Source organism: Microtus ochrogaster, chromosome 6 (assembly GCF_000317375.1).
Source record: "Microtus ochrogaster isolate Prairie Vole_2 chromosome 6, MicOch1.0, whole genome shotgun sequence".
In the NCBI taxonomy this organism is placed as follows: Eukaryota; Metazoa; Chordata; class Mammalia; order Rodentia; family Cricetidae; genus Microtus; species Microtus ochrogaster.
In genome coordinates this window covers 84,768,046-84,785,394 of record NC_022013.1, presented here as the reverse complement: position 1 = coordinate 84,785,394, position 17,349 = coordinate 84,768,046, and the positions used below count along the sequence as shown (strand labels likewise).

The following is a 17,349-nucleotide window of genomic DNA, read 5'->3' as shown; positions in this document are numbered from 1 at the left end:
TGGTTAAGTGGCTGTTGTAATGACATTTTCCTCTTACTGCATGAGTATTTGTGCATACGAGATGTGTGAATATGGGAGTATGTGTTGTGGAGGTCAAAACAACTTGGTGCAGTCACTTTTCTTCTTCTACCTTTGTGAGGGTTCCAGGGATCAAATTCATGTTTATCAGGCTTGCACAACAGACATTTTTGCTGGCTTGAGATACCTGGTTGGTGCAGTAGGACTTTAAGGATTCAGCATAACTAATAAGCAGTAGCACTAATATAGTTAAAAAGCCACAGGATTACCTCATTTGTATTGCATAGTCTCGGCAAAGGGGTCATTGTTCTTATGTTTGAAATACTGATTATTTTTAGCTATCGGCTATTTTTAACAATGATTAAATGCAATCACTGAGCTTTGAATGCTAGAAAAATTACTATGTGGCCCAACCTTTAAGTTATATTCCCAAATATAACTGTTATGGTTATATATAAGTTCAGAGACTTAGTGATTAAACACTTGGATTAGACACACAAGTAAATGGGAAAAATTAAGTAACTATGTGATTACCACAGGACACGCCCTGGACTTTTATTGAATAACTCACTGTAAAGCAATGTGCTTTGCTTGGTGGTTACGTCTTCTTCCTCAGATCACGCTTAGGAATGGTTTCTTGCTCAATGAAATAAGGAAATCCCTTCCCATTTTCACTTAGTGAAGCTGAAGCTACTTTTCCTAAAAGTATTTTTTACTTTCAAAAAAACCCACAACCAATCACCTTCACTGACATAACATTCTCCAACTTTTTAGCAACATTCAAGTCACTCTTTACTCTGGGTTTATGAGGCCAGCAATGAAAGTGGTGGTAAGGGAGGGAAGGGGGCCTTGCTGGGGACTGAATCCCAGAGTATTCAGTCTGGAACAGGAAAGGAAGACATCCAATGTTGACCACTGTAAGAAGTGCATGGCTTCAACATGCACATACAGATGCTATATACAAAATATGTAAATATGTATAACACACAAGTATGAAAATAAGTAAGAATAAAAGCTCTCTGGGGAGGGGGGGTAATAATTTGCTCAAATCTGAATCTGGTTTAAGCAGTAAGATTTGAAACTTGCTCTTTTCCTAAGTCCATACCTAACAAACTGTTCATGCAGGAGACTATAAATGTCATCAATGAGCAGCAAAGAGGGGTCGGTGTTAGTTTTAGCCAAGCACTCTCCTTTACGTAAAGTAATTTGTTATTTATCACATTCTACGTGAAAGGCACCGTGGATTTACAATGTGACCAATGTAAAATTATGTATTTTTGTTTTTTTGAGGCACGGTCTCACGTATCTAGGGCTGGGCTAGAATCCATAATTCAGATATATGCCACCTCACCTAGTTCTATTTTTTTACTAGCTATTCCATTTATTAACCAGTTCCATTGATTAAAATGTGATCAAGAGCTTCTGTTTTTAAGATGTACTTACCTATTAAAAAGCAGGACAGTGAGGTGAAGGATGATATCACTGCTATTGGACACTGTGGGCTTCATTGTCTGAAGATACCGGAGAGCCTGTTTGTGCTCTCCCTGACTCATAAAGGCTTCAATTATCTTTGAATGCTGCCACGACACAGGTTTTGCAGTAACCGGGTGGAACAAAAGGTCTAAACCATTCTGCAAAATGAAGTGATTGTATTTAGACAAAGTAGTTGGCCCTTAAAAAGGGCAAGTAGTATTAAAATTCACTGAAATTAAAATTAAGTTTAATGTAGTTAAAAGGAGCTAAGCTATGGTAGAGTTCAAAGAACAAAAGTGTCATACCTTTGAGATCTCGTATATAAAATTCTTTTTACACCAATTTCATGCCCCATTAACAAATTTTGTCTTCTTTGGCTCATGCCAAAACCCAAACACAAGTCAGTGCTGCACCATTCCCAACCATCCCTTTTTAATAGCAAGTAACCTGAGATTATTAACTGGCATTCTTGCTGCTTGGGTGAGAGCACTAGTTAAAAAGCTATCACTTCTAGAAATAGACAACATCACCTTATGTCAAGATAATCTAGTTTTACATCTTTCCTGTGTACTAACTTACAAAGGCTTATATTCCAAGTGAAATACTTACCTCATAATCATTGTGATCTAACAGCCAAAATCCTTGAACTAACTTAACTTGGCCCCAAGAAATAGCAAAGGCAGTTGGAAAAGATTCAATGGGAGTATCCGTTTTGTTTGGAAAGGAATACATAATATCGAGTAGCAAATAAATAGTCTTTTAAAAAGGGATTAAGGACAATAAGCAGAAAGAAAAAAAAATACATGTATACCTAGAATAGGGAAGAGATGTAGAATTAAGAAGCTTTAAAAACTTATGTTTACAAGGCCATTAGGAATATCCAACTATGGCTTTAGTTCATTACAGATAGGCAAAGGGAGTAGCATGCCAACCTCCTTTATCCTGTATTTTAGTGCTACAACAAAGGAATGAATGAGCCAGGCGATGGCAGTTCTGCCTTTAATTCCAACACTCAGGGAGGCAGAGGCAGGAGGATATCTGTGAGTTTGAAGCCAGGCTGGTATACAAAGTGAGTTCTAGGAGAGTCAGAGGTGGGGGACAGACATTTCATGAGACTGGGTTAGCTACTTGAGAGTCCTGCTACTGGAATTTTATGATTTTGATGATATACAAATACTTATTAAAAGTTTAAAGGATACAATAGCATGTTTGCTTGTTTCAGTAATGTTGTCTAATAAATATATGTCAAGTAGTGCCTATAAAAGAAAAAGATAAAAATGTCAGTGCATTTTATAGACTTTTCTTCATGTCCCACTTTCTCTAGCCTGTCAGGCATGAAAAATTCATTCAGTTACAAACTCTTCCTCCCTCCACTCAGACTCTTTAAATGATTCCATATTACTGTAACCTACATGGATGCTAGCAGGAGGATATTTTCCTGTGCCTCCTTCATCCCGTTTCCACAACTTCTCAACTTGATCTCCTAGCTGAGAAACTAATCCATCAATCATCAAGCAATCATGGTTCCACTTCCCTCTGCAATATGGGAAACATTAAAGATGATCTGCATTAATGTTTACTTTTGATATGAAAACAGTCAGCATCAAATGCTCAAAAACTATACAATTATCAGAAAATAGGTGAGAAGCAGACTTCACTCAGTATCATGAGACTGCAGAAATAAAGTATTATTTGTCAGAAAAATCCCTAAGTTGTGTCAAGTTCAGTCATTACCAAGCCAGCCAGTGAAGACTAAATACTAGGAAAGAATGGGGTCTAGCCAGCAAAATGGATGAGCCTCTTGTATTTCCCACCATTCTGAATTAATTACTAGCAGACCCAGGTGATAAAAATATTTCTGTTCCAACAGAGAGCTGAATCCTGCTTTATTCATTCGAAAGCATATTACTGAGTACTTTAAATGTGATAAACAGATACCCCCTGCCTATTTCGTAACCTATAAATAGCAGCAGCAGTTTTTATTTACTGAAACCATCCTAAGAGTCAGACATATACTTAGTGCCCTACACATTTAATTCTTACATTGTAGCTTACAAATAAGGCAAATCTTCCAAAGAACATACACTTACAAAATAATGGCTATACAACTTTAAAATATGCCTAATCAGAACCAGGAGTCGTGAACCACATCTGAATTTTTGAGGCAGAGAATCAAGTTTAAGGTTATGCTCAGCTACAGTTAAGTCTACATCATAGCAGGGTGGTGGTGGTGCATGCCTTTAATCTACATCATGAATCACTGCCTCAAGATACAAGAGAATAAAGAATATTAAAACCAAAAACACAAACAATTTCCCAAGTTCATGTCCATTATCCTAGAACAGTTACACTAAAGGGATTGATTTCCAAAATTCACAGCAAATTAGAATCGCTCATTCCCAGGATAACCTGACCCAAGAAATCTGGAGTCGGTGCTTGTAAAGTCACACCCTAAATGCTACTTGGTCAACCTGAGGAAGACTAATTCCAGAGACAGGATTCAGGTTCTAAATGTTTCTTCTACCATAATTTTGTTTTTAATTTCAAAGCAACTTACTAGGCTATACATTTTTTTTTTTTACTTTTGAGAAAACTACAAAAAATAAGAAAAGGAAAACAAGATTTAAGTTTTGAAAATTGTTAAAATAACCAATTTGCTATGTGTTTACAGGTTTTCAATGAATTGAAGATTCCAGTCTTTTTTCCAAATAAGAAATCCAAGGGGTAGAAGAATGATTCTACAAAGGCCTGTGAGAAATCACTCATGAATATAAATTTATTTAGAAAATGATAGTATGCTTTAGTGTAGGCATTAGGTTGGTCGTCATTTTTACATTAATCCTACCAATCAACAAGCATGGGAAACTGCTCTAGCTTCTGAATTGTCTTCCATTTCTTAAAAGAAAGTTTTTAGTATACAAGTCTTACACTTGTTTGATTAAAGCATCCCAAGATACTTTATACAAAGGAAGGTAACTGATCTGTGTATTAGCTTTGTCTCCTGCTATGCCGTTGAAACTGTTTATTTACTAGCTGTATGGTTTACTTGTTGGAATTTTTAGGGTTATTCTGCATACTATCATAACACGTGCAATACCCCACATCTTAAGAATACATACTTAGGTTGGGGGGGCAGAAAGAAAATATTTCATGAGACTGGGTTAGATATTTGAGAGTCCTACTACTGGAATTTTATGATTTTTGGTAATATACAAATATTTATATATTACCAGCAGTAGATGGCTAACATGAAACAAGCTCCAGAATGCTTTTTCTGGGCATTTTCTTCTTGCCCTAATGTCTTTTGTCTATATATTATAGTTTCCAATTGTGTGTTTTTAGAGGGTTTCTGTGATTGACAATGTGTGTTTCTTGTGATTTTTCTTTGGCTCTTTAAAATTTTTGGCTTATCTGTTTGTTCTGTCAGTTTTGCTTTTATCTTATTTGTTTTTGTTTTAGATGTCTGCTTTCTAATGAGAAAGAGAAAACAGATTTGGATTTAGGAGGATGGGAGGATCTGGAAAAGTTACAGGAAGGGGAGTAACAATCAGAATATATTGCATGAAAAACTTTTCAATAAAAGTACAGACATTAAGTCAAAGCAAACAATCTAAACTAGTAATGTCAATTATGACAATATTAAACCAAGAAGTTCAACTAGTCATTTTACAGTCTGAGTGTAGTCAGGCTGCACTGTACCTGGGCAAGCGTTCACACTTCTGCCGACGACTGGTATAGTAGTTCTGAATAATAGAGTAATTGTAGCGTAGCCTTGACAGCTGCAGAGTATCATCTGGAGGTTTTATTAAAGTTGGGGAAAAAGTTAGTAAGATTGCCAAATATCTCAAAATTTAGGTTATACCAATCTATTTTACTGTAATTGCAAAATAAATTTTTAGTCTTACTAAAACTTATTTGCTTATTATTTTTTGAGACAGAGTTCCTGCATAACCCTGGCTGTCCTAAAACTTGCTCTGTAGGATCAAGCTGACCTTGAACTCAGAGATCTGCCTGTCTCTGTCTCCCGAGTGTTAGGATTAAAAGCATGCACTACCACCCCCACTAATGTTGCTAAAATTTAATCAATACAAGAACACAATCTTTTTCTTAATTATATGTATGTATAAAGTTACAGAGAAACCCTGTCTCAAAAAACAAAAACAAACAAAACAATAAACAAAACAAAACCATATTAATGCCAGCATGGGGAATACCCTTTTTTTGGGGTGGGGGGGGACAGGTTTGAGACAAGGTTTCTCTGTAGTTAAGGAGCCTGTGCTGTACTAGATCTTGTAGACCAGGCTGGCCTCGAACTTTTAATCACAGTACTCAAAAGGCAAAGGCAGGTGGATCTCAGAGTTCAAGGCCAGCCTAGTCAACTCATTAGCCTAGTCTACATGAGTTTCAGGCCACATAGGGATAAACAGTGAGTTTTAAAACTGAACAAAATAGTAACAAAAGCACTAAACAAGCAAATTAGGTTATAAAAATCATACTCCCATGGGTCTAAGTTATGGGTAGTGATATTTTAGAAGCCACGTTTTCTCAAATTTGCTGCTATTTTATATGACAATTAAATGAACAAAGAGCTATGAAGAGCAGAAAACATAATATGAAGGCTCAGAGCAGAACAATAACATTATGGAGTAAGGATGCTTCAGTCAATATTAATGTATTAAATACCTTACCTAAGCCTTCAGGTAAAAGTCCAGAATGAGAAAACCATAGAACCATTTGAGCATATTGACAGATAAGCTGGGTAACCATATGCTTATTGCTCAAGTCCACCAGTCCTATAATAAAGAATTAACATTGGTTAACTTTCATTTTACTGACCACAAATGACAAATCAATCAACAGCGTGCATACATTTGTGTGTGTGTGTGTGTATATATAAATTTAGTTTGCATTTACTATACATTAACCCAACGTGAGGTTAAGCAAATCTCTAAAATGTTAAGATTACTAAAATAGGCATTTTATGCAAACTACAATTAGGTGTTTCCTACAAAACGCAATTAAAATAGACTGAAAATAGATTGTTCAAATAAGGCCTATAAATAAAATTATACTTTTTCTTTTTTCAAATGGCAAAATAAAGCAAAAACAAAACAAAAAGTCATTTTCTTTTCAATTAAAAAAAGACATGTTAATCTCGAATTTTAAATTCTACTGGTTGTAAATTCTAAGGGCAGCAAAATGGCTGACACCTGCCGAAAAAGCCAGGAGACCTAAGTTCAAACCCTAGAACACCCATTTGAGTAGAACCAAGGCACAGGTGTCATGATGCCTGCACAATATGCTATATGTGCATGCAAATTCACATACACCACACAAAAAAATTCCATCTGGGAGAAATAATTTCCTCTTTACAAAATGTCGCACAAAGTAAAAAAGAACTTTAACTGAATTAAGTAAATGTAATAAGACACTCATTTGTATAAAGCACATACCTCTTTCAGTGATGCCCTGGGCCTCCATTGCAAAACAGCTCAAGACCGTATTAAGGTTGCTAAGAAGTAAATGGCACTGCTGGATAGACTGTATAGTTTGTGGATCGATGAACTGACATGAACCATCAAATAATGGTGCACCTTCCAAGGATAAAATACAAAATTAGATCAACGTACATTTTCTTCAAGTTCCATTACTTTAAAGAATGATAGGCTTTAAAAATACAGGCTAGAATTAGAAAATATCAAGAGATCTGGAGAAAGTGCTTTCAATATAAAACCAGAGCCAAAGTAAAATTATTATAAACTTTATATTGGTCTACAGCTTATCCTCCTAACTACTATGTGCTGTAAGATAAGACTTTACTTTAATAAACCATTTAATCCCATCGATATTTAACATGTGATTCATCTAAACAACTATTTTAGTTTTTAAGTCCCTTGAGTCAAATTCTAATTTTCTTCTAAAAATTTTGTAAAACTGTATCTGCATCTGAATTATCTTAAGAGGTTAAAAAACAAACAATAATAAAAAAAGCCATGAGGTCTCCATTAACCAGCACCAATTTTTAAAATTCAGCAACAGCTGAGTTACATACAGGCAGCGGAGGCACACAACTGCAATTCCAGCAATTAGCTATGATGATATGGTAATGTAGCTGATTAATAATGTGTTTCCAGTGAAAAGATTTTGTTAAACTTGTTTCAACCACTTTAATTAAATGCTTTCCTTCCAGGACTGTAAATCTTAATATTTTACATCCCCAAAGTAGTAAAACTATTACTGAGCTAGATGTAGCAGCTCATGCCTGTAATTCAAGCACTTGGAGGCTAGAGGGCTTGATGAGTTTAAGGCAAGCATGAACTATATAGTGAAGCTCCTACAGCCCACGTTACTGAAACCTTGTTTCAAACAAATGTCCTATCTGTAAATAAAACATTAATCAAGATTAGCTTTTAATTATTAAAATTTGCCCTGAATCCAGACTTATACTTACAAAGTCTGTCAAATTCTTCTTTTGTGAGAACCACCTTATTCCACGTCCATTGAAGAACAAATCGAAGATTAGCAGCAGAATTTGGTTGTTCTTATTGTATAAAAGAAAAAGAAAAGAATGATTACAAACTCCAAAATGAAAATTAGTTCTTTGTAGGAGGAACCAGACAGGAAGCACCTTAACAAAGCTAATGAATTTAACAATTTGTACCAAATGTATCTTAGTATACTTTATCGTATGAACTATGCTGCATAAGGCACAAAACCTAATGAGGTTGAGAAGGGGTAGGAGGTGGTTATGAGGAAGACCAATAAGCAATCCAAAAAACAAAACAAAACAAGTGGTGGCGCACACCTTTAATCCCAGTACTTGATGGCAGAGACAGGCGGATCTCTATGAGTCTGAGGCCACCCTGGTCTACACAACAAGTTTGAGTTCTAGCTACAAGAAAAACCCTGTCTGGAAAAACCAAAACCAACCAACCAAACAAAACAACAACAACAACAACAAAAAAACAAACAAAAAACCCGCCAAGGCCTATAGTTTTTTAAATTTGATTTTAGAAATTTCACCAGATTAAGGAATATTAAGAGTCAAAACATGCTAGGCATAGAGGCCCATGCATTTAATTCTAGCACTCAGGAGGCTTAAATATTCAAATCTGAGTTTGAGGTTAGCTTGGTCTACAGGAGTGTCTCAGGACAGCCAGGACTACTCAGAGGAACCATATCTAGAAAAACAAACAAACAAAATCCCTCAAACAACAGAACTGGAAAGTTCTCAATTAGTGTTAGCCTTCGTTTTTAAATCACAAAGATTTTATAGATGAGCACCTTATTTTCAGATTAAACTGAAATGAGTTAAGAAACAAGATGTTTTCTTTCAAATGGTTTATAACAGAATATGGGGGCAGAGTATACACATATGTATGTGCATATATTTATATGGTATGTGACAATATATATGGTAAAGTGCAAATAAGATACACACAATACACAATGTATCTCCAGGAAATTTAGCTGAGTGGAAAAAGTGTATAAAAGTTATATACTGTATGATTCAGTTTATGAATATGAGAAATAACAAAATTGTAACCATATTGAAGAGATTAGTGCCCAGGTACTGGGCAAGAAGGAAGCAGATATGAAAGGCAATGTTCAGGATCCTGGATGTGATAATGTGGTTTGCTAGATTGCTTTCCTCACTTGGGGGAGAAAAATGGTATAAAGCATACACAGATTCACTTTATTATGCCGTGCAAGTTTATGTGAATTTACAATTATCTCATAGAAAGTTTTACTAAAAAGTGAAACCAAAAATGTAATTTTAAAACTATGTATTTTTTACAAAGTCAAACTGTTACCTTCTGTTATCCATGTTCTGATGGAACCGGTCAAAAGTCCCAGGGAACTTGTCTGAATTGCCGCTGACAATATAGCTTCTAATTGTTCTTCCTAAACCATATTAAAGAAAAAAGATAGTATGAAATCATAAACAGTGAAAGGCGGGAAAATAGTTACGACTCCCCAGTTTGGCTACAGGCAAAGAGACAATAAATCACATGCCTAGAATTCCAGCATTTGGGAGGCTTAGACGAGAGGATCACAAGTCTGAGGCCAACCTGGGCAAAACAGTGAAAAAAGCAGACAGTAATAAGCAGCAATCGGAACACCCAGAAGACATGCTGGACGAAGATTAGTCAGCTATGGGAATTCAAAGTTGTTTGTTTTTACTTTTATTGGCGGCACTAGACACTGAAACTGGAGCCCAGGATATGTTAAGCAAGCATTCTACCACTGAGATATATATATATATATTCTCAGTGCTCTTTTATTTTAAAATAGAGTCTCACTAAATTGGACAAGAAAGCCTTGAATTCACTCTGTGGCCCAGCCCAACTTTTAACTTATGACTTTGCTGCCTCAGTAATTAGGATTACATTGCCAGGCCTACCCCTGTGTGACTGCTTTAAAAAAAAAAAAGAACAACAACAACAACAAAAAACACAAGGTATTTTGCCTACATGTATATATGTGCACCATGTGTATGAATGCATGATGCCTGCAGCAGTCAAAGAGGGCATCAGGCCCCCTTAGAACTGGAGTTGGAGATGGTTCTAAGTCACCATATGAATCCTGAGAACTGAACTTGGGTCTTCTGCAAAAGCAACAAGTGTTCTTACGGCTAGCCATTTCTCTAGCAAAGTTAAGTGACTTGGAAGCCAAATCCCAAGCATGATCAACAGCATAAGGATCTAAAATGAGCATGGTACCACATTATTCACTTTTGCAAAAGTGAAAAAAAAAAAGAGTAATAGATTTATATTGCAATAGAGATAATAACACACAACTGAAAAGAAAGAATACAGTAAAATATCTCACCTGACTTAAACTGGAGGGCTGAATGTCAATAAGCCTTGGTGAGAGAAGGCCAGCAACAAGACATCGATTATAACTATCAGGAATGACTTCATTGAGAGATGGTCCTGATTTCTTTAAAAATGTCAACGTCTGTAATAGAGAAATTAGTCCAACATCAACCAAATCTAATTTAAGAAATACTTTATACCTAAAATTTGAGTAAAACTTAAATATCTACAGAAGGTAGCCAGGCAGTAGTGTTGCACCTCTTTAATCCCAGTACTCGGGAGGCAGAGGCAGGTGGATTTTTGTGAGTTCAAGGCCAGCCTGGTCTATAAGAGCTAGTTCCAGGACAGCAAGGGCTGTTATATAGAGAAACCTTGTCTTGAAAAACCAAAAACCAAGACCAAACAAACAAACAAAAAATCCGGAAATAATGGAAAACTGACTAACTTTGGGGATCAAGTTAAGAGGCTTATAGATTCTTGAACTCAAAAAATGTTTCTTTATCATGGTATTACTAAAGCTCAAGTCACAGCAACTATTTTTGAGTGGCTGACTACCCCATCACGTTACCCCAACTATTTTTGCATCATTCCCATGTCAACATTGTATTATTTCTGAGAAGAGCCAAGGAAAAGCCCTCCCCAGGTCACCACACAAGGGATGTGTTACAGTTGCGGTGCAATCTTTAACCCCAGCACTCAGGAGGCAGCGCAGAAGGCAAACACCCAGTTGTGATAAGGCACTTGCCTGACCTATTCACTTACTTGGTGTTCAAGTAGATAACATCCACATAAAGCTACTAAAACACTTCAATGCCTCTTCTTGAAAGCTGTCATTAAAACAGGTATTAAAAATGCTAAACTCAACCTAGAAGAAACTACTATTTAAGACGAGTATGTTGATACAAATACCATGAAAGTTTAAATCCATGAAATTATATATATTCTAATATGCAACTTCAGTTCAATTACCATACACTCTGTGTGTTAATTCATACATACCTCCTTCTGAAATCCAGTACAAGTTACATGGATAACTCCAGAGTTTAACAAACAAGTGGCATCTTAAAAAGAAAAAAAGATTTTAAAATGCAAATTAAATGTTTACTTCAAGTAACTAAATTATTATATAGAATAAATCACCAGCCTCTTTAAAGGAAAAAAAAAAAAGACAGGGTCTCACTGTGTATTCCTGGCTGGCCTGGAACTCTACGTGAACCAGGCTGATCTTAAATGTTCAAGAGATCTTCCTGCCTCTGCCTGTACTGGGATTAAAGGCATGTGCCACACACCCAGCAAGAATAAATTCTTAAGTAAACCTCTTCAGATATTTTCTACTGAGACAGTGACAATCATTAACACAATAACTGACATATTATAAAAGATTCACAATAGCATTAGCTTACAAACACACTAAATTTCTCATGTACATGCAAATATATGTATTAAAGAAGCTATCTAAGCTAAGTGCCAGTGAGATATGAACAGATGACACTATATGAACTAAACCAATATACAACTGACATACATTTATACATTATTTTCCTCAAAATATTATGAAAATACATACCAAAATTAAAAGTACTTGGGTTAAAAAACTGCTCTGGAGGTGGGTATGAAGGAGGCACCCCTCGATTTAAACTTCTCTCATGTACTAGTATGTCCAAGATGTCATGTGGAGCAGTTCTACTCACAACTGAATCCAATGACCACAATGCAAAGTAAGAGCAATTATGGAGAGATTCTCCTGACCTAAAAGAAAATTTAAAAAGCACTGAGACACTGATGAGTTATGCATGACAATATCTGAGGGAGAAGGGGATGAGAAAACAAAGAAATCATACCTTAATGAATCTGGCATCTGTGCATGATACCAACGATTTATGTCAAATAGTCCTAAATATACAGAAGGCTTTCCCTGTCCGTATATATTCACTTGCCAGGTAAAGACAGAAACACTCGTATCAGGGGAGAGAGCTGCAAACAAACAAACAAACAAACAAAAAACTCAACTATTTTTCAAAAACAGAATAAAGAATCTAAAAGTACACCAATACAAAAATCACTGTAACATTCAATTCATATTTCAAGAGACTTATCAAAAACATTTCTATCATTTGAGACTCACTTATACCCTGATGTTCCTCTTTAGCTATTAGGAAGTTCTCATCAGAAGGCTTTGTTTCAGCTAGTAATACCTCAGTGATTTTGAGACACCGAAGTAGAAAATACAAAGCGATTTCAAAGAACATTCCCCCAAGGATGGTACACAACTAACACAGAAGTTAATCTAACACATCAAATTTATGTCTTTAAAGTAAAAACTGAAATTTAAGCGCTGGCAATGCTGAACATGCATGGGCAGCCCTTATTTGTTGAAACTTGTCCAAAGTGGGTTTTATGGTCTAAGTTGATGAGGACGACTGACCTCTTCCTCAAGAGGACACCAGATCTAATTACTGATAGTTGTGAGCCACCATGTGGTTGCTGGGAATTGAACTCAGAACCTTTGGAAGAGCAGGCAGTGCTCTTAACCACTGAGCCATTAACTACTGAGGTTTATTTCTTTAGAGGAACTTAGTTGAGACAGAAACTTAGTTGAAAAAGACAGATCTGGCCAAATGGTGAAGGCAAAACAAACAAATACCTAGACTGTGGCAGTGGAACGGCACCAGAAGGGGACTTGGCAGGAAGAGAAAAGCAAAAACCTCAGATACCCCTAAAGGCAACTGAAAAAGGAAGAAAGACGTGGACAGGGAATGAGAAGAGAGACGGAATGTTAAGTTTCTGACATATTCATTTGGATGTGGAAACAAGATCACAAATTAAAATGTGAGAACTATGACCCAGGACATCTCTGGGATGAATGAACTCACTAAAATAAGGTATCTAGATACATGTACAGCCAAAGGCCCTGAGGCATCTCCAAGGGCTACACCTAAGGAAAAAAATTGGAAAATGGATCAATGTGGCATTTAAAGAAATCTATCCCAGGATCTTTGCCCAGAAGGAAGAAATACTAAGAAAAATTGGGGGAGGGGGGAGAAATGAAGGCAAACACAGCATAGCTAAAAATAAATAGATAAGTAACAAAAACAAACCACAAAGAAAAACATCCAAAGACAAGTTACACTAATTAAAATGGAGATTGTCTTTGTGTTGAATTGGAGTCAAACACTTCTGTATAGCAATCCAGAAAGCAAGAAAGACCTAAGAGCCTAAATAAATGACATAACCAGAATCTTAATTTTCAGCTGTCAGAAATTAGTTCTAGAAATGCATCATAAATCTTAAGTCATCACACAAAATATTAAGAGTACTTTTAACCAACCTTCTCTCATACTTTCTTCCCTGTCACCATGAGATGGGAATCTCTCTATACTTTGGCATCCCAACAATTTAGTATTGCTAGTCTGTCCCCTTAAGGGGAACAAGCCACCCGACAGATCCAGTGTATATCTTTCTTCGCAGTATTCTAATCCCTGCAACATAAAATAAGCACAAATTTTAACACTAGCTAAATAAAAGTGTTCTAAAAATAATGTATTTCCACACTAAAAGTTTTGCACACAAAAGCTTTAAAGAACTAATCACTCCAAAGGCTTATAAAATTATATATACATAACTATAAATGCAAATATCAAACTAGATTTCCCCTCTCAAAATAATCACCAATAACTGTTGTAAAGCTGAATAAAACATGGGAGCACTCATGCACTAGTAGCTAGAGTATAAAGTGGAATACCCTAGGCCAGCAACTCTATTTCTGTGTTCTCATATAAATTCTTAAGAATAGGATTATATTATTTTTTTCATCTTTTTGAGACAAGGTCTCACTACATAGCTCTGATTGTCGTCCCAGAACTTGCCTTGCCTCAAAAGACGGAATATTAATTCTTAATCAAAAGAGAAACTTTTATTCAATAAGCAAGATTTGTTTTTTTAACAGCCCCCCCCCCTTCTTTTTTCTGAGACTGGGGATCACTATGTAGCTCTGGCTGCCTGGAACTCACTGTGTAGATAAGACTGGCCTCAAGGTCACAGAGATCTGACTGCCTTTGCCTGGTGCTGAAATTAAAGGCTTAGAATTTTTTTTGTTTTATTGTTTTAAATTTTTCAAGACAGGGTTTCTCTGTATCTTTGGAGCCTGTCTTGGAACTAGTTCTTATAGACCAGGCTGGCCTAAATTCACAGAGATCCGCCTGCTAGGATTAAAGGAATGCGCCACCACCCAGATAGAATTCTTTCTTAATGACAGATTCTTTAGATCTAACAAAAGGCTGAGATGTTTCCCAGGAAAATTCATAGTTATTAGAGTTCATGGACGCCTTAAAATCCACTCAGATACCTAAATCCACTCAGATACCTAAACACTAAGTTCTGAAAGCCTTTTAAAGAGTTGAGAAAATGTAGCTATTGGTAACAATCCTCTTTTTCAATTTAATAAATTTGGTTAGAAAATTTAAAAGTCATCTGAGCATTCTGATGTCTATACCCAAAGTTTACACCATGGCATATATTGCTTGACCTGCTAGGAAAAAGTCTGTTGAGTATTACAGTTAGGTCATAAACATCAATCTAGTCCAATCTCTCTATTCTGGGGGGAAATACCCAGAAAAATTTAGAGAACTGCAATGGCAAACTAGGTAAAAAATATTAGAAAGCTCATGCTCACTAACTTAGTATTTCTTCCACTATAGGATAAATACAACTTTCATTTGAATAAGAAACTTCAATACGACAAAGCAAAGAACAGAAAACAAAACTAAACCCCCAAAATGGTAATAGTCTAATTAACCACTTACCTCGTATAAGATTTGCCCTGACGCCAAGCATTTTCTGTCACCAAAGGCCAGCTGAAGCAGATGCAAACTCAAAACATCCCCTTCACTGAAAGAAAAATTACCCACAACACTAAAACATGGAGCTTACATAACACATCGAATGCATGTGACAAAGTCTACTGGATATTCCTCCTTCAGTAAGTATATTTTAAATATATGGCTGCCTAAAACTATCAACTGCATTTCCTACCTTCCTTTGCACCACACTAAGTCCTGGCCTCTAAGAGTATGAACAGAACCATCCCACGGCAACTACAGAGAGCATCCCTTCAGAGACGTGTTCTTTTTCCTCCACACTCTTACCTATGAAGATCAAGCTCCACACGAGAGAGTACAACAAGAACATGAAACAAGACACCAAATAAATCAGGTACAATGTGCACAGAGCACAAAGTGTGGTAACATCACATCTGGCAGTGGTGATGTATTCAAATGTCACAAATGAACAGTTCCAGTTTGACTCCTCTCCTGCTATACACCCTCAGCCTTCATGACATGCATTTTTAAAAATACTAACCTATCTTGTGTGGACTGAACAGCCCATAAGTAACAGCAATTACGAGGATCATTCTCAGGTTCTTGAAAAACAACTGCATAGACAGGAATCCTTCCACCTTCTAGCTGTGTATAATACCTAAAACAAACAGAGTAATTCATTGCTTATTTTTAAGTTAAAATTTTATCTTTGGGGGAAAAGTGCCTTGTATAAAAATCTGAGTTAAGAAGGCGCTGTTTATATGTTCCTAAATTCAGTGATTTGGGGGACTCAAGTCATCTTACCTTCAAGAACACAGGGAAGGTAAGACCCCAGGTAGAACAGGGATGACAACTGCTAAATCACACGTGTGTACTTATGTGATAACTAGCTTCTAAGAGTCACATGAATACACACCATACCTTATCATTCCTCAAAGAGTAGAAGAGATAGAACTGCCACAATATTCCAGATTAACCATTGGGAATTTTATCATTGCTGCTGCTTGTTCATCTGCTTCTTCAAGACAGTCTCATATCACCCAAGCTGCTCTCAGATTAGTTAAGTAGCTGAAGCTAGCCCGAAACTCCTTCTCCTTCTGCCTCTATTTCCTCAGCGCTAGAGACATGATGACATTTATCCAAGACTAGCTAGCTGCCCTTTGGGTTTAAGTCAATTTTCTATTATAAAAACAGTAGACGCGGCCTTATGAGATGGCTCAGCCTATAGACAATATATTATGAAGTTTGATGGCCTGAATTTAATCCCTGGGATCTACATGGTATAAGGAGAGAAGAGACTCCTGCAAGTTGTCCTAACAGTCATATGCACATTGTGACATATGTATATGCACACACACCAACCCAAACTCACAGGCCAACTAATTCCCTTATCAAACCATGACTTAATTCAATAAAACTATCCTGTCATTTTTCTCATAGTAATTTTCAAATTAACACATTATATTTTAAAAAAAAGCAATCAATTCAGAGAAAGAATTATACTTACTCTCTTTTCATGCTTTTCATATTCCAAAGTGCTAAGTAGCCATCAGAAAAGCCTACAGCAAGCTGATTTGTCCTGTTGATGTAACTCAGAGTAGAAATGGATATTCCTGATGGGCTTACTAACTGGAAACACAGGTGGCGTCCTTCTCTCATTACGCTCTCTCTGATGTGTGGTACTTCAGCGGGGATACCAGTTATAACTTCAAGGTCTAAAATAAAAAAAAAAAAAAAAAGATTAAGAAACAAGTAAGAGCCAGCAGAGTTCAATTCCTAGACTCCATGTAAAGCTGTATATGGGGCTTGTCAAGATGGCTCACCTGATAAAAAACACCTGCCACTAAGAATGACCTGAGTTCAATTCCTGGGATCCACATGGTAGAGAAAACCAATCCTGCAAGTTGTCCTCTGACCTCCACATGTATGCCATGGCACACATGTCCTCTTACACATACACACATACATGTATACAAAATAAAAGATTTTAAAATAAAAACAACAAGAAGAGGACTGAATCCACAAAGACGTTCCTGAGCTCTCTTTACATGCATACAACTCCAGTTCCCAGAATGCCTAATGTCATCATAGTATATGCAGGAAAAAACACTTATGAAAATTTTAAAAATAAGCCGGGCGGTGGTGGCGCTCGCCTTTAATCCCAGCACTTGGGAGGCAGAGGCAGGCGGATCTCTGTGAGTTCGAGACCAGCCTGGTCTACA

The 17,349-nt window shown here is 36.5% G+C and overlaps 1 protein-coding gene across 2 annotated transcripts in view; it reads right to left on the bottom strand.

Annotated features, from left to right (window-relative positions):
* Positions 1–17,349, bottom strand: part of Ahctf1 (AT-hook containing transcription factor 1) — a 57,545-nt gene that overhangs the window by 29,608 nt on the left and 10,588 nt on the right. For both annotated transcript variants that reach the window (XM_005348977.2, XM_026779702.1), the window contains 17 exons: positions 16,635–16,842; positions 15,669–15,785; positions 15,113–15,197; positions 13,639–13,789; positions 12,152–12,284; positions 11,878–12,059; positions 11,310–11,371; positions 10,324–10,452; positions 9,306–9,396; positions 7,943–8,032; positions 6,945–7,085; positions 6,180–6,284; positions 5,191–5,284; positions 2,904–3,027; positions 2,691–2,747; positions 2,101–2,247; positions 1,462–1,649 (listed from right to left, as the gene is read on the bottom strand). In XM_005348977.2, the coding sequence (XP_005349034.1) occupies positions 1,462–1,649; positions 2,101–2,247; positions 2,691–2,747; positions 2,904–3,027; positions 5,191–5,284; positions 6,180–6,284; positions 6,945–7,085; positions 7,943–8,032; positions 9,306–9,396; positions 10,324–10,452; positions 11,310–11,371; positions 11,878–12,059; positions 12,152–12,284; positions 13,639–13,789; positions 15,113–15,197; positions 15,669–15,785; positions 16,635–16,842 (2,104 nt within the window). The remainder of the gene's footprint in view (positions 1–1,461; positions 1,650–2,100; positions 2,248–2,690; positions 2,748–2,903; positions 3,028–5,190; positions 5,285–6,179; positions 6,285–6,944; positions 7,086–7,942; positions 8,033–9,305; positions 9,397–10,323; positions 10,453–11,309; positions 11,372–11,877; positions 12,060–12,151; positions 12,285–13,638; positions 13,790–15,112; positions 15,198–15,668; positions 15,786–16,634; positions 16,843–17,349) is intronic.